Consider the following 16353-nt stretch of genomic DNA (forward strand, 5'->3'; position numbering starts at 1 on the left):
CCCCCTCCACCCGCCGCGATGGGACGACCTCCTCCGCCCGCTCGCGCTCCTGCACGACCGCCTCGCGGTCCTCGCCACCGAGGACCCTCCCGTCGCCGCGCTCGCCGCTTCCTGCTTCGAGCTCGCGTGGCGCGCCGGGGCTCCAGGGCGCGACGCGCTCGTCGCCCAGACCCTGCCTTACCTCTTCTCCCAGGCGCTCACCTCCGGCTCCAACGCCAGGCCGCTCCTCCGCCGCCTCTTCGCCCTCCGCGAGGCGCTGCCTCTGCTCGACTACACCGACGAGAGCATCTCGGACTTCAAGTTGCTCCTGCTGCGCTGCTTCGTGTCGCCCCACTTCCTCAAGGCCGAGGAAGGGAGGAAGCTCCTGGCGCTGGTGCTCGGGGTCAGCGAGGGGCTCGCCAGGGAGGGGCTGGAGCTCATAAGGGCCCAGGTGGGGATGATGCGAGGGAGGCGGGCGGCCGTGGTCGCCTACGGCGAGGTGGTGTTCAGAGCCTGGAAGGACGCAGGGTGGGTCAGAGGGGAGATCGGGGATGGGTTTCTGCAGGGGATGGTTGAGGCAGCAGTACATGCCGCTGACAAGGAGGTGGCCAGGGCTGCCAGGAGGATACTGTGGGCTTTCGTCGAGCAGAAGGCGGTGGCTGGAGTTGAAAAGTTGGTCTTCAGGCTGTCCGAGCCTGTGCTGTTCCGGTCATTGCAGGTACGTGCATTGCCTTGCACTTCTCTGATGGGTGGTAGAACTATATGTTGGCTAGTGTTGATGCAAATTTGTACCAGAGGGAAGCGAGTATATATAACTGACTTGAAAAATGCTTGCTCTGCTGTTGATGAAATCACAATTCAAGTGATTTGTTGATGAATTATGATAGTACAATGTTTCGCTTAGGGAAGGTTTAAGAATGTCAGACGGCGGGCTCTGCTAAAATGCCTGGTCCTAGTAGTGTTATTCTCACACACATGCATGCTGCTACAATAACAAAACCAGTAGCTAACAGAGCTTCAAAGTACTCGCTGCTAACTGCCATAACAAACAAACAAAAAGGTTTAACTCGTCACATGACTGTAAACTTCAAAAGCGTCCACAATTTCACACGACTTCTCCACATGATACCTTAGCCTCTTAGTGTTTGTATCTCATGTTAGCTTGTTAATCTTCCCACAAGGGAAAGTCTACACAAAGATCAGGTTTCTGGACAAAATGAGATTGGTCGGTACTGTGATACTCTAGGTAACAGTTTGTCTACTGGAATTTATTCATGTCTAAAATAGCAATGCATAATCGCATATCAACATTTGATTAATGCATACTGAACAGTATTGAGTGATTCTATATAGGTAGGATGTCATGTATACTGTTGCTTTCAAATAACCCATCCACATTCCCAAAGCTGCATAGTCGGTCATCACTGTTTATGCTCTAGGTATGAGAGAAACATTACAACCTATAATTTTTTTAGAACAATGGCCAAGTTTACTGAATTCAATGGATTACTTGAAGTTTAGTTTGTACTCAGGAAGTTGTAATCACTTTTCATGTTTCACTTTTAACATGTATTTGTCAAGAAATAGTAGGTATGGAACACTTTAAGTTAGACATTCTTATGGCTATCTCAAGTGTCTACTTTGTGGCAGGTTGCGAACTCTAATGTTCGCCATAATGCTTTACATCTTCTACTGGATTTATTTCCCCTCGAAGACCCAGATGTGACAAAGGATGTCAATGATCCTCTGTTAGAGAAGCAGTTCTTCCTGCTAGACAAACTTCTCATAGATGACTGCCCAGAAATACGGGCAGTCGCAGTTGAAGGAATTTGCCGTATTCTTAACCAGTTTTGGGAAGTTATTCCATCGCCAACCATTTCAAAAAATTTGAGTAAAATTGTTGATGACATGTCCAAAGATTCTTGCAATGAAGTTCGTCTATCAACACTGAATGGCCTGATATACTTGCTTGACAATCCACAAAGTCATGACATACTGAAAGTGCTACTTCCAAGATTAAGCGATATGGTTTCTGATCCTGCTTTATCTGTCAGAGCTGCTGCTGTAGATCTCCTGTTAACTATTCGTGATCTTCGATCTTTCCAATACAATAAGGTATGGTACATAGTCATTGCATGCATATCTTGATTTACACTGTAACCTAGCTGACCTTTGCATTTACAGAACTTTCAATTTGAGCAAATAGGCTAGCGTATATTTGGATATTTCTGGGTAGGAGTTTAATACACACTTTTCTGTTCAGGTTGTTGGTTTGGGTACTCTATTGTCTTCACTTGCAGATGATCATCCCCGTGTTGCTAAAAAAATCACAAAGCTTCTCATTCCTTCTTACTTTCCATCTAAGTTGCCTTTAAAAGAAGCATGTGATCGCTGCATTGCACTCATAAAGAGATCGCCAGCAGCTGGGGCAAGGTTTTGTGAATTTGCTCTGTCCGAAGGATCATCCTCGCAGCGTCTTGTTGGGCTTATTAAAGTCTCTATTAGTCGGGCATTGTCACCATCAGGATTGAATTCAGAGCAGACTGATGGTCTTGTTATTGCTTCCGCCAAACTAATAAAAAGCTTATCTGACGAGGGCTCTAATTTGGTTGCTTTGAGAGAGTGCTTTGCAAATGCTAAACTGAAGCTGCTCTTTAAAACTGCAGTTTCTGATGGTGCCCAGGCTGCTCTTCTCAGCATGGTGCCAGTGGTATCACCTGATGATCTATGTGTGTTACATATCGAATGCATGAATATAGTTGTGAATGCTGCGGTGACTTCCAAGCAGGAAGAATGTCAAGAAGCATTGTTGGCAGCGCATAAGTTGGTACATTTGAGTGGCCGTTCTGATGATATGTTTGAAGAATTGACTAATATTTTGCAATCTAAAGCCTCTTATTTTTCTGGGATTTATGGACTCGAACCTCCATCGTGCCCTGTTGCATCTACAAAGAGGAAGAAAGGGAAGTCGCTTAAGAAAACGCCAGCAAGGTCTGACGATGTGGTTGGAAATAGGTCATCCACACCAGTAATCCTGAATAATGAAGAACTTGCTGCTGTAGGGGGAGCAGCATGGCAGCTTAATGAAATACTAAAAGCTGAGGAGATGAGAGCTGCTTTTGTGCAATCTTATGCAGAAATTGCATTTTCTTCTCTGAAGGTCATTTCTCAAGTGTACATTGAGCAGTGCCTACATTTTGAATCTCTAGACCTCAGTCCAGTGTTGGCTTATTTGAGTTTGGCTACATATAGTGCTCTTCAGGATGTTGATCAAACGGATATGAGCTGCTCTGAGGTGAGTCGATTTACGCAGTGCCACCACACCTGTTATCTTGTTGTTAAACCGTACTTATCTGGTTATGCATCAATAGGAACAAATCTAAGATTCGTTGATTGCACACTGTTATCTTAGATAGCTTTCCATAGATCTGTGTGAATATTATTCAGTATTTGTATTTAATATTTTGCTAGTCTCATTGTAAATTTCATCTTGTGTCAGTCGACAATTGTCAACCAGTCACTGGACCATCTGCTGAGATGCTATGATAGATTTGTAAATGGATCTGTTACTGTTTCCACCAACTCAACTTCAACATTGAACAAGAATAAGGAATCTGCAGAACATAAACATCAGCAGCATGTCACCCCTGAAGGTATGTCTTCACAAAACCCATACAAGCTCTTTATGTGGTAATCCTCTTTAAATTGATTGTTTATTCATCAACTCAAGTGAGTATCTGATGTTCTGATAGCATGCAAAGAGTGTAAATACAAATTTCATGTTTAAAATCATCGTTATCTGTGCATATTGTATCAATGCTGCATAATTTTTCTTATTACCTCATAAATAAGTAAGTATGCATCTTGTGCAGGAAATCCAGTGGAATGCACAATAAATGTGATTATGCTTGGTACTTCAATTCTTAAGTTCATTGTCGATACGACAACCATCAAGCTGGTCAATGAGAGTAAAGTAAGATGTGTCGGATTTGCATCATCTTACACAAAATATGCAGTGTCAGCCATGAAAAGGCACAGTGTGGTCTCATCTTTCAATGGGGATGATCTGAAAGACATACTGATCCTTACACGAAGCTCCTTCACTTACGCAGCCAAGCTGCTTCATTTGGTGCTAGCAAGCTCAACCGAGTCAGCGAGTCCCCCAGAGGAGGCCTTCCTCCTTGCCAATAATCTTCTTGATCTTGTACCTGCTGTAGAATCCTTTGCAGGCCCGAGATATGCTCTCACACTAGTTTCTGCTGTAAAACAGTGGCTGCCAGTCCTGATATTGGGTCTTGGATGCCGCTGGTTGATTGGGCCAGAAAGTGAGATGGCTACCAAGATGTGCAACTTGGGTGACGCTGAATTACCGTTGTGGGTTGCTGCTCTGGCCAAGAATGAGCTACTTGAGGCGGAAGAACCTAGGGAGGATGATCAGAGCGAGCAGGGCAACGAGCACGAGGAGTCACCGTCATCCAAAAAGCTAGCAGAATTGATGGTGAACCTGCTGAAGAAAGGAAGCCCTAAGATCCTGGATTCCTTCGGTGGCATTTTGCTTTCCAACCTTCAGTTGGCGCTGCAGAGAGCGGAGCACGGCATTGTCTTAGGCTTGGCACGCTTTGTTTGTGACAAGCTGCTTGCGAGCAGCAGCAGCTCGTCAGCCTCCGAGAACCTGCGGCTCACTCATGATTCTCTGCGCGAGAACTTCTTTGAGATCGACAGGCATTGCAGGGAGGGCCTTGTTGATGATGAAGGTTCAATGCAGAAGCTGGAGAGCGCAAAAATATTGATACAGTCAGTACTCCCCTATGATGCATGCAGTCAGACTAGCTGACTGGTGACGGGGAAGTTAGTTAACCTGGCAAGTACTCCCTCCGTTCTAAATTACTCGTCGCAGAAATGGATGTATCTAGAACTAAAATATATCTAGATACATCCATACCTGCGACAAGTAATTCGGAACAGAGGGAGTACGTTGATATATGGCAGTTGCCCTGGCATGTAGATATATGGCAGTTGGTTTCTTGATTCGAGACCCAGCTATCCTTTCACTTCGCCGCAGTTTGGGAAGGCGCCATGCAGTGCGTTATAGGCAAAGTATTTTGTTGCAGCTGTGTATGGTATCTACATGACAGAAATCGTTAATTGCACAAATCAAATAGCTGCGCCATCAGTAAAGGGCAACCCATATGTTTCTAGAACACCTGATATGTACTGTATGAGCATTAAGCTGCTGATTTGTTGGAACAAATCAACTTCTTTTAACATTGAATGAATCACTGTAATCATTGGTGTAACAATAGTATCACATATGTATAATCTCGGGATGTCTACACCCTACATTGAAACCTTGTACTACGAAGTTAGCGTGCCATACTTGTACGAAGTTATTGTGCTGGGTAATTTACCATTTGCCTTGGTTTTCAAAGACAGCTGGTTAATCTGCACTGCATGTCTGATCTGGGGCATGCAGGAAGTGGCATTGAGTCATGTTTCTTCGTGGTATGGTGTTGATCTTTGACTCTAGATTGTTGATCTTTTGCTGTAGTCTACAACTTTCCATAACCGTCCTGTTCTTCACGAGGTTCTACAGAAATGAGCTTGATCATGGCGGCAATAGGCATTCCAAGGAAGCCAAAGAGGATGCAGATGAGCCACTGGAGCTGGGTCAGCGGGGTGGTGTTGGCAAAGTCGCCCAGGAACTGGACCAGGATGAACTGGAAGACAACAGTGCCGGTGAGAACGCCCACGAAAATAGAGTTCTCCGACATTCCCTTCAGAACATTGATCTCCTCCATCTCCCTTGAGGTGACCTCATTGAACACCTACGGAGATGCAGATCAAAAAACGGAGCCATGAAGCACAAAAAAAATACTAACAAATTGTTTGATTCCGCTTGAACCCGCTTGAACACGGTAAAAACAAAACAGAGATCCCAAAACCAAGAAATCACATCGTATTAATCCTCTGCAAGAAATTATCCACTTCGCTTGGCACTTCAGCTCAAATAACAATTATAACTATCACCATGCTACCTTCTCTCTTCACTGTTTTAATGATAATATTCAACCCATACGACACGATTTCCTTCCACTCTATCTCGTTCTACTCCCTCCGTTCGGAAATAAGTGACGTGGTTTTACGTTTTAGTTCAAATTTGAACTAAAGCCACGTCATTTATTTCCGAATGGAGGGAATAGTACTTTAGAAGAAACGATGGTGAAAGAGGAGAGCATTTTACGAGAGCCGACATACCTGGCAGAAGACGAAGGTGTTGAATATGATTGTATTTAGGACAGTATCAGCCTCAGAGCCTTCAAGCCCAAACACATATCTCCCTTGACTTTGTAGATACCAGAGGACGGTGAATTGGTACAACGACTGCCCCAGAATATTCCTCCACATTATGTTTGTGATGAACTTCCCTGTCCTTCCCACTGGTGCTTTCTCCATCAAATTATCGTTAGGCGGTTCGGTGGCAAGTGCCAGCGCACCTAGGGTGTCCATGATCATGTTGACCCAGAGAAGTTGAACAGCTGTCAGCGGCGCATCTCCTGGCATGAGATTACATAGTAGACCGTGAGATGGGAGACGTGTTGAAACCAACAATATCATGAGTAGGATATACCTGTAAAGCACGCGGAGGAGAAGTTGACTAGTAATGCAACAATATTAACAGTCAACTGGAACTGCACAAACTTTTGGATGTTGACGTAAACAGAGCGTCCCCATTTCGCAACAGTAACAATCGTGGAGAAGTTGTCATCCAGAATCACAACATCAGCGCTCTCTTTCGCCACCTGCGTAAATGCATAGAGCAATTTAAAGAAAAAATTACAGGGCAAATGCCTGCCAAAAACTTAGAAAAGGCTCTACCAACAACAGAAATTCAGATTATGCAGAACACATAAGTTATCATCTTCTACAATGGAGCCTCCCATAGTCCCACTACCCAGGAACCAGATAAATATTTTAATTTGGTTTCTAGATTCACCAGCAAATAATATTGACAAACCACAGAACAATAGCAAGTCAAACCATGTATATAGTTATAGTCCTAGGAATAATCCACACCCCACAGTTCCACTACATCTCAAAGCCAAACATCCCTTCATAACTTCATATAAAACCGGAGAAATGTATAGTATAATCCACGACATTTCAAGGCTATGTATGCATCACTCAGTGGTGTTATTACCTCAGTCCCTGCAACGCCCATGGCAAGTCCAATATCCGCCTCACGCAGCGCAGGTGCATCATTAGTGCCATCACCAGTCACAGCAACAACTTCATTGGAAGTTGTGCGCAAGTGCTTCACAAGTGCAAGCTTATCAAGTGGCGACGATCGGGCTAGCACCTTTAGTTGCACAAGACTGGCACATGAGAATTCACTAGATGGATAGACACTTGCAAAGCCAAGATAAAACAGAGGCATGACAAACCTGCATTTTGGGAATCAGCTCAAGGAGTTCTTTGGGTGTTTTCTCTCTGAACTCAGCACCTTCAATGGCAAGACCGCCATCAGTAAGTATACCACATTCACGAGCAATTGCCTTTGCTGTATTAATATTGTCCCCTGTAACCATTTTAACCGCAATGCCAGCAGACCGGCAACTTGCCACAGACTCCCTGACACCCGGACGCACAGGATCTTTAATACCAACAATGCCAATGAATGTGTATCCTTGCAGTGGTATTTCCTCTTGAGTAGAGCCATCTTCCAATCCCCTGTAAGCAAGGCATAGTGTACGAAGTGCTTCGCTAGAAAAGGTCTCGATGATATCATTGAGCATGTTGGCAGTTTTCTTGTCAAGGGGAACAACACTGCCGCTGCCGTCTATGAACTTATCACAGGCAGCCAATACTATTTCTGTAGCGCCCTTACAATGTGCACGGTATCCTCCTCCTGGAAGCTCGAGAATAACAGTCATCCTCTTTTTTACTGAATTAAAAGGCTCCACCTTAACAATCTTAGTTTCCTGCCGTTTTTGTTTGTAGTTTCCACCTAATGACAGTGCAAATTCCAACAAAGCTGTCTCGGTAGGAGTACCAATTATATCTTGCTTTCCATTTTGGTCTACCACGACTTCACCACCAGTGTTGGTGAGTATGGATTCTAGAAGAGTTTCTACTGCAACTTCTGGGAGTTCTGAAGACAAACTAGAAGGAATCAGCGGATCGCTAACTTCCACGGTGTTCCCACAGATGCAGGCCTTAACAACAGTCATGCGATTGGACGTTAGTGTTCCTGTCTTGTCACTGCAAATGACTGTGGCTGATCCCATAGTTTCGCAGGCAGCCAACTGCCGGACCAGTGCCTTATCATTCATCATCTTCTCCATTGCATAGGCGAGGCTCAGTGTGACTGCCAATGGCAACCCCTCAGGCACAGCAACGACAACAATTGTAACCGCGACAGCAAAATGATTCAATATCTCTAAAACATCGTCTCCTGACCAGCTCAAAAGAAGCCCATCATGATATTTCTGGCCAATTAATTCTTGGGAGAGGACAACGAAAGTTAACACAGCAAAAAACAGGCCGATTTTACCGATAATATTTGCAACTCCACTAAGTTTAACCTGAAGCGGAGTTTCATCATTCCCACCTTCAGTGAGAGCAGCCATTAGCTTTCCCCATTGTGTCCGCATCCCGACCGATGTAACCAGCATTTGGCCAGACCCATCTAGGACTTTGGTCCCTGATGAAAGAAAAGGCTTGTCTTCATTTACATCGACAGGCTCACTCTCTCCAGTTAGACTGGACTCATCCAGCAACAGAGAAAACCCAGAAACAAAGACGCCATCTGCAGGAACCTGATCTCCAACAGCTAGATGGACAACATCACCGGGAAGAAGATCATCTATCAATATCCTTTGCCTGAACCCGTCCCTTGTAACCTGAACAAGAATTTTCCTCTTCTCTTTGTCCAGGTCCCTGAATTGCAAAGACTGCTGGTAGTCACTCGTCGCGGTAACAGAAACAACCAGGATGATACTCGCGAAGATTCCGATGCCATCATGGGAGCCGTTCGGCCAGCCTTCGGTGGCGATGCCGACAGTCAAAGAGACAAAAGCACATGCAGCAAGGATTATCAGGGTAGTATCTTGCAGGGCGTCCCATACAAACTCCCAGAAGCTGCGAGGCTCGCTCTCAGCGAACTTGTTTACACCATATATTTGCTCCCTCTGCACCAAGAGGTCCTCGCGCATGCTTATCCCATCGGTCAACGACGTCGCTAGCTTGTCGGCGATCCCATCTAACTGACCGTGCTCGGTCAGCCTTTCCGTGTCACGGCTTTTGACAATGGATGTCAGTTCATCGGCGTCGATCTGAAACCCTGCCGCTCTAACATCTTCGGGGACGACGTATTGACTGCTCTGAAGTGAAAGACCTGAGCACATATGTTTGGGGCAACACGCTTAGAAGATACTAGTAGCACTCTAGCAGCGTCCCAGGCTGCATTCAAATAAGAACAAAGTGCGGCACAACTTGAGGCCCAAGCTATGTGATAAAGCTACTGAATCTTTGTGTGGTCGTTACCATTTTGTAGCTGCACGGCGGCTTTCGATGCGGCTGCAGCAACCTGCAGCTTCTCCTGCAGTACATATACAGCATTCGTCCCGGTTAAGTTAGTATGACGAAGTAGCTCAATTACACTGCACTTGTCCAAATGAGATGATAGAACTTAGAACAAAGTTGCAACTAGAGAAGCATCCAAGTCTAGGATTTTTGGTCAGCCAAGCTGAGGGCATGGATTGTTCCGTGAGCTCCGATTTCAAGCGCAAGGCAATAATCTATCTGACGAGGTAGGGAGGGGGAGGGGGTCGTACACGTTGGGGTGGACTGGAGCTGGAGAGTTGGCCGGCGGCGGCGAAGCGGAAGCCGCGGCGGTCGGGCCTCTCCGTCTTCGCCGCGCCGCAGGGATTCCGGCGACACGGCCGCCGGGGCGTCGCCGTCGACACGCCTAGACCCGGGCGCGCCCATGGGGTCCGACGGCAGGGGAGAGCAGCTGGCGGTGACGCGGCGCCGGAGAAGGGGGCGAGCTGAGGGGGCCGAGCAAGGAGGCCGCTGTGCATCTTTCTGATATCTTCGTTTTACGTGTCTCTAGCATTTGACACAGATATTTGCCAGACTAGCAAGATATTTCTTTCACCTGAAAAATCATCCATTGTTCATTCGATTTGTTAGGTTTAGAGGTTAGAATTTCTGTACTGACTCAGATGCATCAGGGGAATTTGAATTTCACATGAAAGAGCACAACCAAATCACCGGGTATCATGTCCAAATAGTTGCACGAAATCATTATTTTCATCCAATCTACCCCTGGAACTCCATTTCCCTTCTGGGCAAGCCGGCTCTTTCGCGACGATTAACTCAGATGCCGCGGCAGTATTTACATATTATTCTCAACAACGGAAAAATAATATTAATACATGTACAACAGTCTATAACTGGGTGTCTGGGTTCACAACATGTCACTGCAGTGTTGCCTACAAAACTTGTGGCTCTGATATCTTACAACTTCTTGTTACACTTGAGGAAGAAAGAATCAATAGGTATATGTTTTCCCTCTTTGGAGGACTTGAGTTTCTTCTTGGGCGTGGGTGTAGTAGTAGTAGAGCATGGCCGTTCGGCCAACCTGCCAAATATGGAACAGGATAACGGAGACCAAGTTATGTTACATCCTGTTCATCTCTTCTCTAAAAGGCGGAATAATAATGCAACATAAAAAGCTAATAGTCTGTTTCAATGAACTCTCCATTCAAGCGAACTGTTCTTTTTAATAATTATGGGAATTGGAGTCAAAATAGGCATATATGGAAAAACCCCGGTGGCAGAAGCACAAAAGCAATAGGCAACAACATAACTGTTAAGCATATGGCAGCAGACAAATACCTTTCCTTCGAGAGGCGGGCTGTGTTGTCTACCGCCTCTTCCTGTTGCAACATTTCAGCCAAGTGGAAATCCGAATGTTCTTGCCTTTCCTCCTCAAAACATGGAGGTAGCTCAAATCCGCAGAGGGAGCAAATATAGCCATCTGCCCAGAAATGCTGACCAGGTTTACTCGACGAAGCACAAGCTCTGGAGCTGGTCAAGTCGCCCAACTCGTCAAACTTCTCGGTCTGTGTAACCTGCATGAAGAACCGAGTTTGATTGTTTCTATCATCAAGCATTTGTGACCAATCTGTAGAGGAAATGGATGGTGTGGGGCATGTACGCTTTCTCTTGGCTGCAAAAACGTTGAACAAATTTCAGTTGAGAGGTTGAGACACACACCTTCCAACTACTTGAGGCGGCCTCGTTATCATAATTAACCGAGCTCGCTCCTTCTGGAACAGATGAGTTATCATCATGTGAGGACTGCTGATCTATGGAGACATCTTTCTCTGCATCATGTATCGACTCATCCTTCGTTGCCGCATCATTACAATCGTTATGCCCTCCTGAGACATCAATGCAACTTGCACCATTCGTTCCATTGGTATTTGAGTTAATATCCGAGGACTGAAAAAATCGATCTAGTGTCTTTTGTGTTGGGCTAGTTGAATCATCCTTCTCACCACTGAAGTGAGACATTCGCAACCCTGTAAAAGTGTATTAGCATGACAGTTAGATTGACTTCCCTGAGCAGCAAGACAAAAGAAACATCAAGTATAAATAATGCAATACGATTGGCATAAAACAGATTATATCAAAACATGGAGATACAAAATATCAACTGCCAAGGTAATGAAACATCACCAAGCCAGAACCACATGCCTTATTGCTCCTGGTTATCAAAGCAACCAGACCAACTTGAGGAGGATGACCCAAACTGTGTAAATTTGTAGTGAATACTTCAGTGGCAATGAGATTCAGGTACAGGTGATTGTGATCCGAGCTTTCAAGTCATATCAGAAGTTCAAAAAGAAACCGATACAGGTTCCAGCCAACTACTCCCCCCGTTCCAAAATAGATGACCCAACTTTGTCCTAACTTTGTACTAAAGTTAGTACAAAGTTGAGTCATCTATTTTGGAACGGAGGGAGTAGTAATCATCAAACTTGAAACAAAGAAATATTTTAGATGCTCACACCTACCCATCAATCTCAAAGAAAGAGGCATTTCAGCCTTAAGCAACTTCTTAGCGTAGATCAGGATGTCTTCCTTGGAGCTCATGTAGTTTTGTGCAGTTGCTGCTCTCGTCCTAACCTGGTTTAGATGGTTCATTACTCTAGTGAGCCATGAAACAAACCATCTCTCTTGGCAATCTCGGTGCAATAATTACCAATAACTAGTCAATTTTATACACATAGGAGATCAGAACCTCAAAAGCTGCAGTCTTTAGTTTGAGTGTTAGCGTTCTTCCCTTCAAACACTCCTTTTGCATGTCATCAGCTAAATTTTCGGCGAGGTTATCTGAAAATAAACAATCATTTTGTGAGCCGTGCATTGAAAAGATGTTAGCAAGCTCACATCAGTGGCACATGAAAAGCCATATATTTTAATGTCTCTAAAGGGTTTATTCACACGCAGATTGTTTTTTATGATACTGGTACTTCTAGGCATCACAAAATAAAACAAAACAGTATTGTTATTAATCTTTCCCCAAGTCGTGACAACTGCTCTATTATTTAGCATGATATAGCAGCAAAGAAGAAATGTTACAGTGATGCTTATTCTTTTACGTGATCAGTCATTAATGAAATTAAACGGTACATACTATACAATTGAGTTTAGGGTTGAAACTGAACGAACTGGAGAGTTCCAAGGAGACAAGGTATGCCTTTTTCCTCAAGGAAATTAAACATATCATCCAAGTGACCCTGTCAAGGTGCTTATAAATATACCCAGAATGAACCATAAGTATGCTATTTCTAGCAGAAGATTTGGCACTGCATATATAACCATTGAAATAACATAGTATTTGAAGATATTGCTCTTATATAGAAAGAGATGTTCTGTACCAAATCTAGAACAAATACGTAAGTACCAAAGGTGTCTGGGTATGTGATGGTAATATGTGAAATTGTCAAACTAGCTTCACTAATTCAAATGCACAACAAATACTAATTAAAGAATAAGAATGTTTACCTAACTTCTCGAAAAGCAAACGAGAATCGTTTGTTGCAGAGAAAGTTCGCTCGCAACTCATACTTTTTCTTAGCCTATGCTCAGGAGTTTCTGTGCCTCCCAATCCAAGGCCAACCGAAAGAAAGAAATCTGAAGAATATTAAAATGATCATATCTAGTAAGCAGATGACAATGTCTGAGTTTCAGAACCTTGATTTCTGGTATCGTGATCTGGATAGATATAATATAGCTTCCTGAAAGCTTGAAATAGAACAATTAAAAGTGTAATTAACATTGGGACCTGTTGAGCCTTCAGAAAAAAGAGCACATAAGAAAGCAGCCTTTTGTAGCATCTCCTGGCATGTACTGATGCTAAGAACCTGGTGTAACATCTGTTCTGTTACCTTACCTATACCACCTATCTGCATACAATGGAGTATGTCATAGCCTAACCAAGGTAAAATTGTGAAATATGATATGAAAAGAATAATGGGCTAAAAGAACACTACCATAACAAACATGAACCCTTCTTGCTATAAAGTACCTTTCTTATAGGTAATGTAGATACAAATGTCGTGACAGCATCCCGGTCATTTGGCAGAATAAATTGTCCATTAGGCTTGTTAATATCAGAGCAAACCTAGCAAAGAGATTTCAGAACAATTATAAGGGCATAATTAGATTTAAGATGAGTAAAGATGATGATGTATAGCCTAAAAATCTCCAGCCATGTGTGGCAAACAGCCTTTCCAGGTGCGATCCATAATGGCTATTGAAAGTGAACTACTACTTGCCAGTACCGTTCAGTAAGTCTGAGATTATTACTTTAATTTAAACCCAATGTGACATCCAAACAAAGGCAGGCGGAAAACAAACACGTAATATGACCAGTACATTACCTTGAGGAATCGAAGTTGAGAAAAAATAATTAGAAAAGGACTTCAGGCTCTGACCTTTGCAATCATGCGGTTTGGAGCAACCCCAGCACTACATGTTAGACCAGTTTCTTGGTGAACGGCATCCCTAAGCTCAGAAGCAACCTGTAAATGAAACAAAAGCGATGTGAGCAGCAAGCTTACAATATTGTAGTACTAGCATGTTGAGAAAATATTTTAAACCATGAAGGGTAAATCAAGCCATATCACCATATGCACTTGTTAAGCCAGGAGAATTGTGGTTACTGGTAAAGCTTAAGCTTACCTCCTCGCCTGTAATGCCTCTCTCGATGCAGACTTCTGTAATATCAAGGTATGCTTCATCTAGACTCGTTGCAAAGAAGTTGGGATCATACCTCTGGAAAACTAAGGCAACCAATACTTCAATAATGAGTTCTGCTCAGCTATATAGCATATATGTTTAAAGGTTTCCAAATGAGCATCACGTTGCAAACCTTTTCTTGCCAATCCACTATAATGACTGTATCTCTCAAAATTTGGACGGACAAAAACCAAGTCAGGACACAGTTTACATCCAATAAAACCAGGCATCGCTGCACGAACGCCAAATTTCCGCGCCTGCATGATTCAATTAATTACACCATACACCAGACAACAGGGAACATTGTTTGTAGTTTTGGCAAACAAACAAAATAGCCAAGCCCATTTCGGATAGTCCAGTTTAAGGTGATTAGCATTTGATAGTTCATCAACCATACTTCCACAGGAAAGGGAACAGATTATGGAGCACATTATCACTAACTAATAATATTTAGAGATTAAAAGAAATGACAAATGTCAGGAACCTTGTATGCTAACCTCATAACTGGCGGTAGCTATCATAGACATGCTACCTACTGCCAAAGGTTTTCCCTTCAAGGATGGATTTTCCAATGTCTCAACAGCAGCATAGAAGGCGTCCATGTCAGTGTGGAGCCATATCTTTGAAAGATCCCGTGAAGCTTCCAACTCCAAAATTTTCTTTTCAGCAACCTGAAATTGTGTCAGCGCATAGGCATGACGGCATAAAAGAGCAAAACAAGATCAGATGAGTTGAAACGCGCCATGCTACATAAACTATTAAAACATACTAATTTATCAAACTGGTGTCAATACAAACTTTACATTGCTGCGATGCTAAAGTTAACATGCCCCGGACCACAGCCCAAATCAGATTAAGATCATTAACCAAACAACTCAGATCAGGTCAAAATCATCAAACCAACTCAGAAGAGGGCAAGATCATCAATTCGGCATTGCAGACATGAACATCTCTAGAGAGCACAGGTACAGAAGTAAATGTTGGTGAATTGATCATTCGATAGTACACTACAATAATCAAACAGCATGCTGCATTTTAGTTGAGGTTTATGATCAATTGTTCACCAACTAGGTTGGGGGGAACAAGCATAAATACACAGACGGTGGAGCATAATACTAGCGCAGTACAGATCGGTATTTGAGCAAGATGTATCACAAAATAACAACCAGCAAACAAAGGTTAGCACCAAAAAATTGCTGCCTCGTACCTTCTGAAAATGTGATATGTCATTATCGGTTAACTTTGCACACTGTGCGCGCAGATGCTCAATTTTAAGTTTGGTAATCGCCTCCTTCTTCTGCTCATTTTCGAAATACTTAGAACCCTTGCTCATTTCATAGATCACCTTCTGCACCTTCTCTTTGTCAACTCCCTCCATTCCTAATGCAATGTAATAAGAGAATAAATACCAATGCCACTTTGTACTACATGCTGAATGCCTCAAACCCTACCGGCGCAATCTTAAGCCAGGAAAGAGGGGAAATGCAGTTTTACCAGCTTTGGCGTTGGTGTAGGCGGTGTGGTATGACTGCCACGGCCTATCCCCTCCGCCGTCCGATGGTGTCCCCGCCGCCGATGACATCGCTGCGGTGCTACTGGGAGGTCACACCCACCGCCGGCGCGGAGCGAACGAGAGGAAGAAATGGAGAGGCGCGCCGGCTGAGATCCTCTCCGCCCGGGATTAGGGCGCGTTTTAGGACAGGAGGGACGGTGAGGGGATTATCCTCCGGCGAGGCGAGGTCAAAGCTCCGCCGCCAGCGTTATGGCGCGCGCGAAATAAAAAAGGGAAAGCGGCGAGATTTTCTTCCACCCCACCTTTTTTTTTGCGGTGCCCTTCTCTGTAGAATCGGGGAGATGGTGACGTGCGCGCTGGAGAGTGGAGCTCGCGGACAAACGCTGTCACACCTCCGAAGTCTTCTTTTTAAGAAAAAAGTTCAAAATCAACCTTGAATTTGTAGACCAAACCTAAATCAAAGGTAAATGTTTGGGAACGGCATGCCGGCCGAACCTTCCGCCGGTCACACAGCATGCATTCGATCCATGCAGATCCTTAGCCCAGCG

General features: G+C 44.1%; 2 protein-coding genes across 4 annotated transcripts; one reads left to right on the plus strand and one right to left on the minus strand.

Annotated features, from left to right (window-relative positions):
• Positions 1-4: 4 nt before the first annotated feature.
• Positions 5-5133, plus strand: LOC125554602 (the record flags this gene model as incomplete). The annotated part of the gene is made up of 5 exons (XM_048718114.1): positions 5-697; positions 1630-2094; positions 2243-3274; positions 3479-3632; positions 3852-5133. Coding segments are annotated over 5 exons (3306 nt in total), but the record flags the coding sequence as incomplete, so codon positions are not given.
• A 38-nt stretch (positions 5134-5171) lies between these two features.
• On the minus strand, positions 5172-16117 carry LOC125550672 (calcium-transporting ATPase 3, plasma membrane-type-like). 3 transcript variants are annotated; one of them, XM_048713721.1, is made up of 20 exons: positions 15787-16117; positions 15500-15672; positions 14790-14963; positions 14426-14549; positions 14236-14336; positions 13989-14075; positions 13580-13675; positions 13337-13457; positions 13057-13185; positions 12290-12381; positions 12063-12174; positions 11260-11567; positions 10879-11114; positions 10502-10621; positions 9523-9638; positions 7422-9373; positions 7178-7336; positions 6608-6779; positions 6235-6533; positions 5172-5804 (listed from the first exon to the last, which is right to left on the minus strand). In XM_048713721.1, exons 1-20 carry the CDS (start codon positions 15872-15874, stop codon positions 5529-5531), a joined length of 4935 nt encoding a protein of 1644 aa, XP_048569678.1. In that variant the 5' UTR covers positions 15875-16117; the 3' UTR covers positions 5172-5528. The 3 variants fall into 3 exon arrangements, with proteins under 3 accessions (XP_048569678.1, XP_048569676.1, XP_048569677.1); XM_048713719.1 differs by lacking the exons at positions 10502-10621; positions 10879-11114; positions 11260-11567; ... (9 more) ...; positions 15500-15672; positions 15787-16117 and adding an exon at positions 9813-10142 and having other exon boundaries at positions 9523-9577; XM_048713720.1 differs by lacking the exons at positions 10502-10621; positions 10879-11114; positions 11260-11567; ... (9 more) ...; positions 15500-15672; positions 15787-16117 and having other exon boundaries at positions 7422-9438; positions 9523-9577.
• Positions 16118-16353: the final 236 nt, after the last annotated feature.

Source organism: Triticum urartu, chromosome 4 (genome assembly GCF_003073215.2).
Source record: "Triticum urartu cultivar G1812 chromosome 4, Tu2.1, whole genome shotgun sequence".
NCBI classification, from domain to species: Eukaryota; Viridiplantae; Streptophyta; class Magnoliopsida; order Poales; family Poaceae; genus Triticum; species Triticum urartu.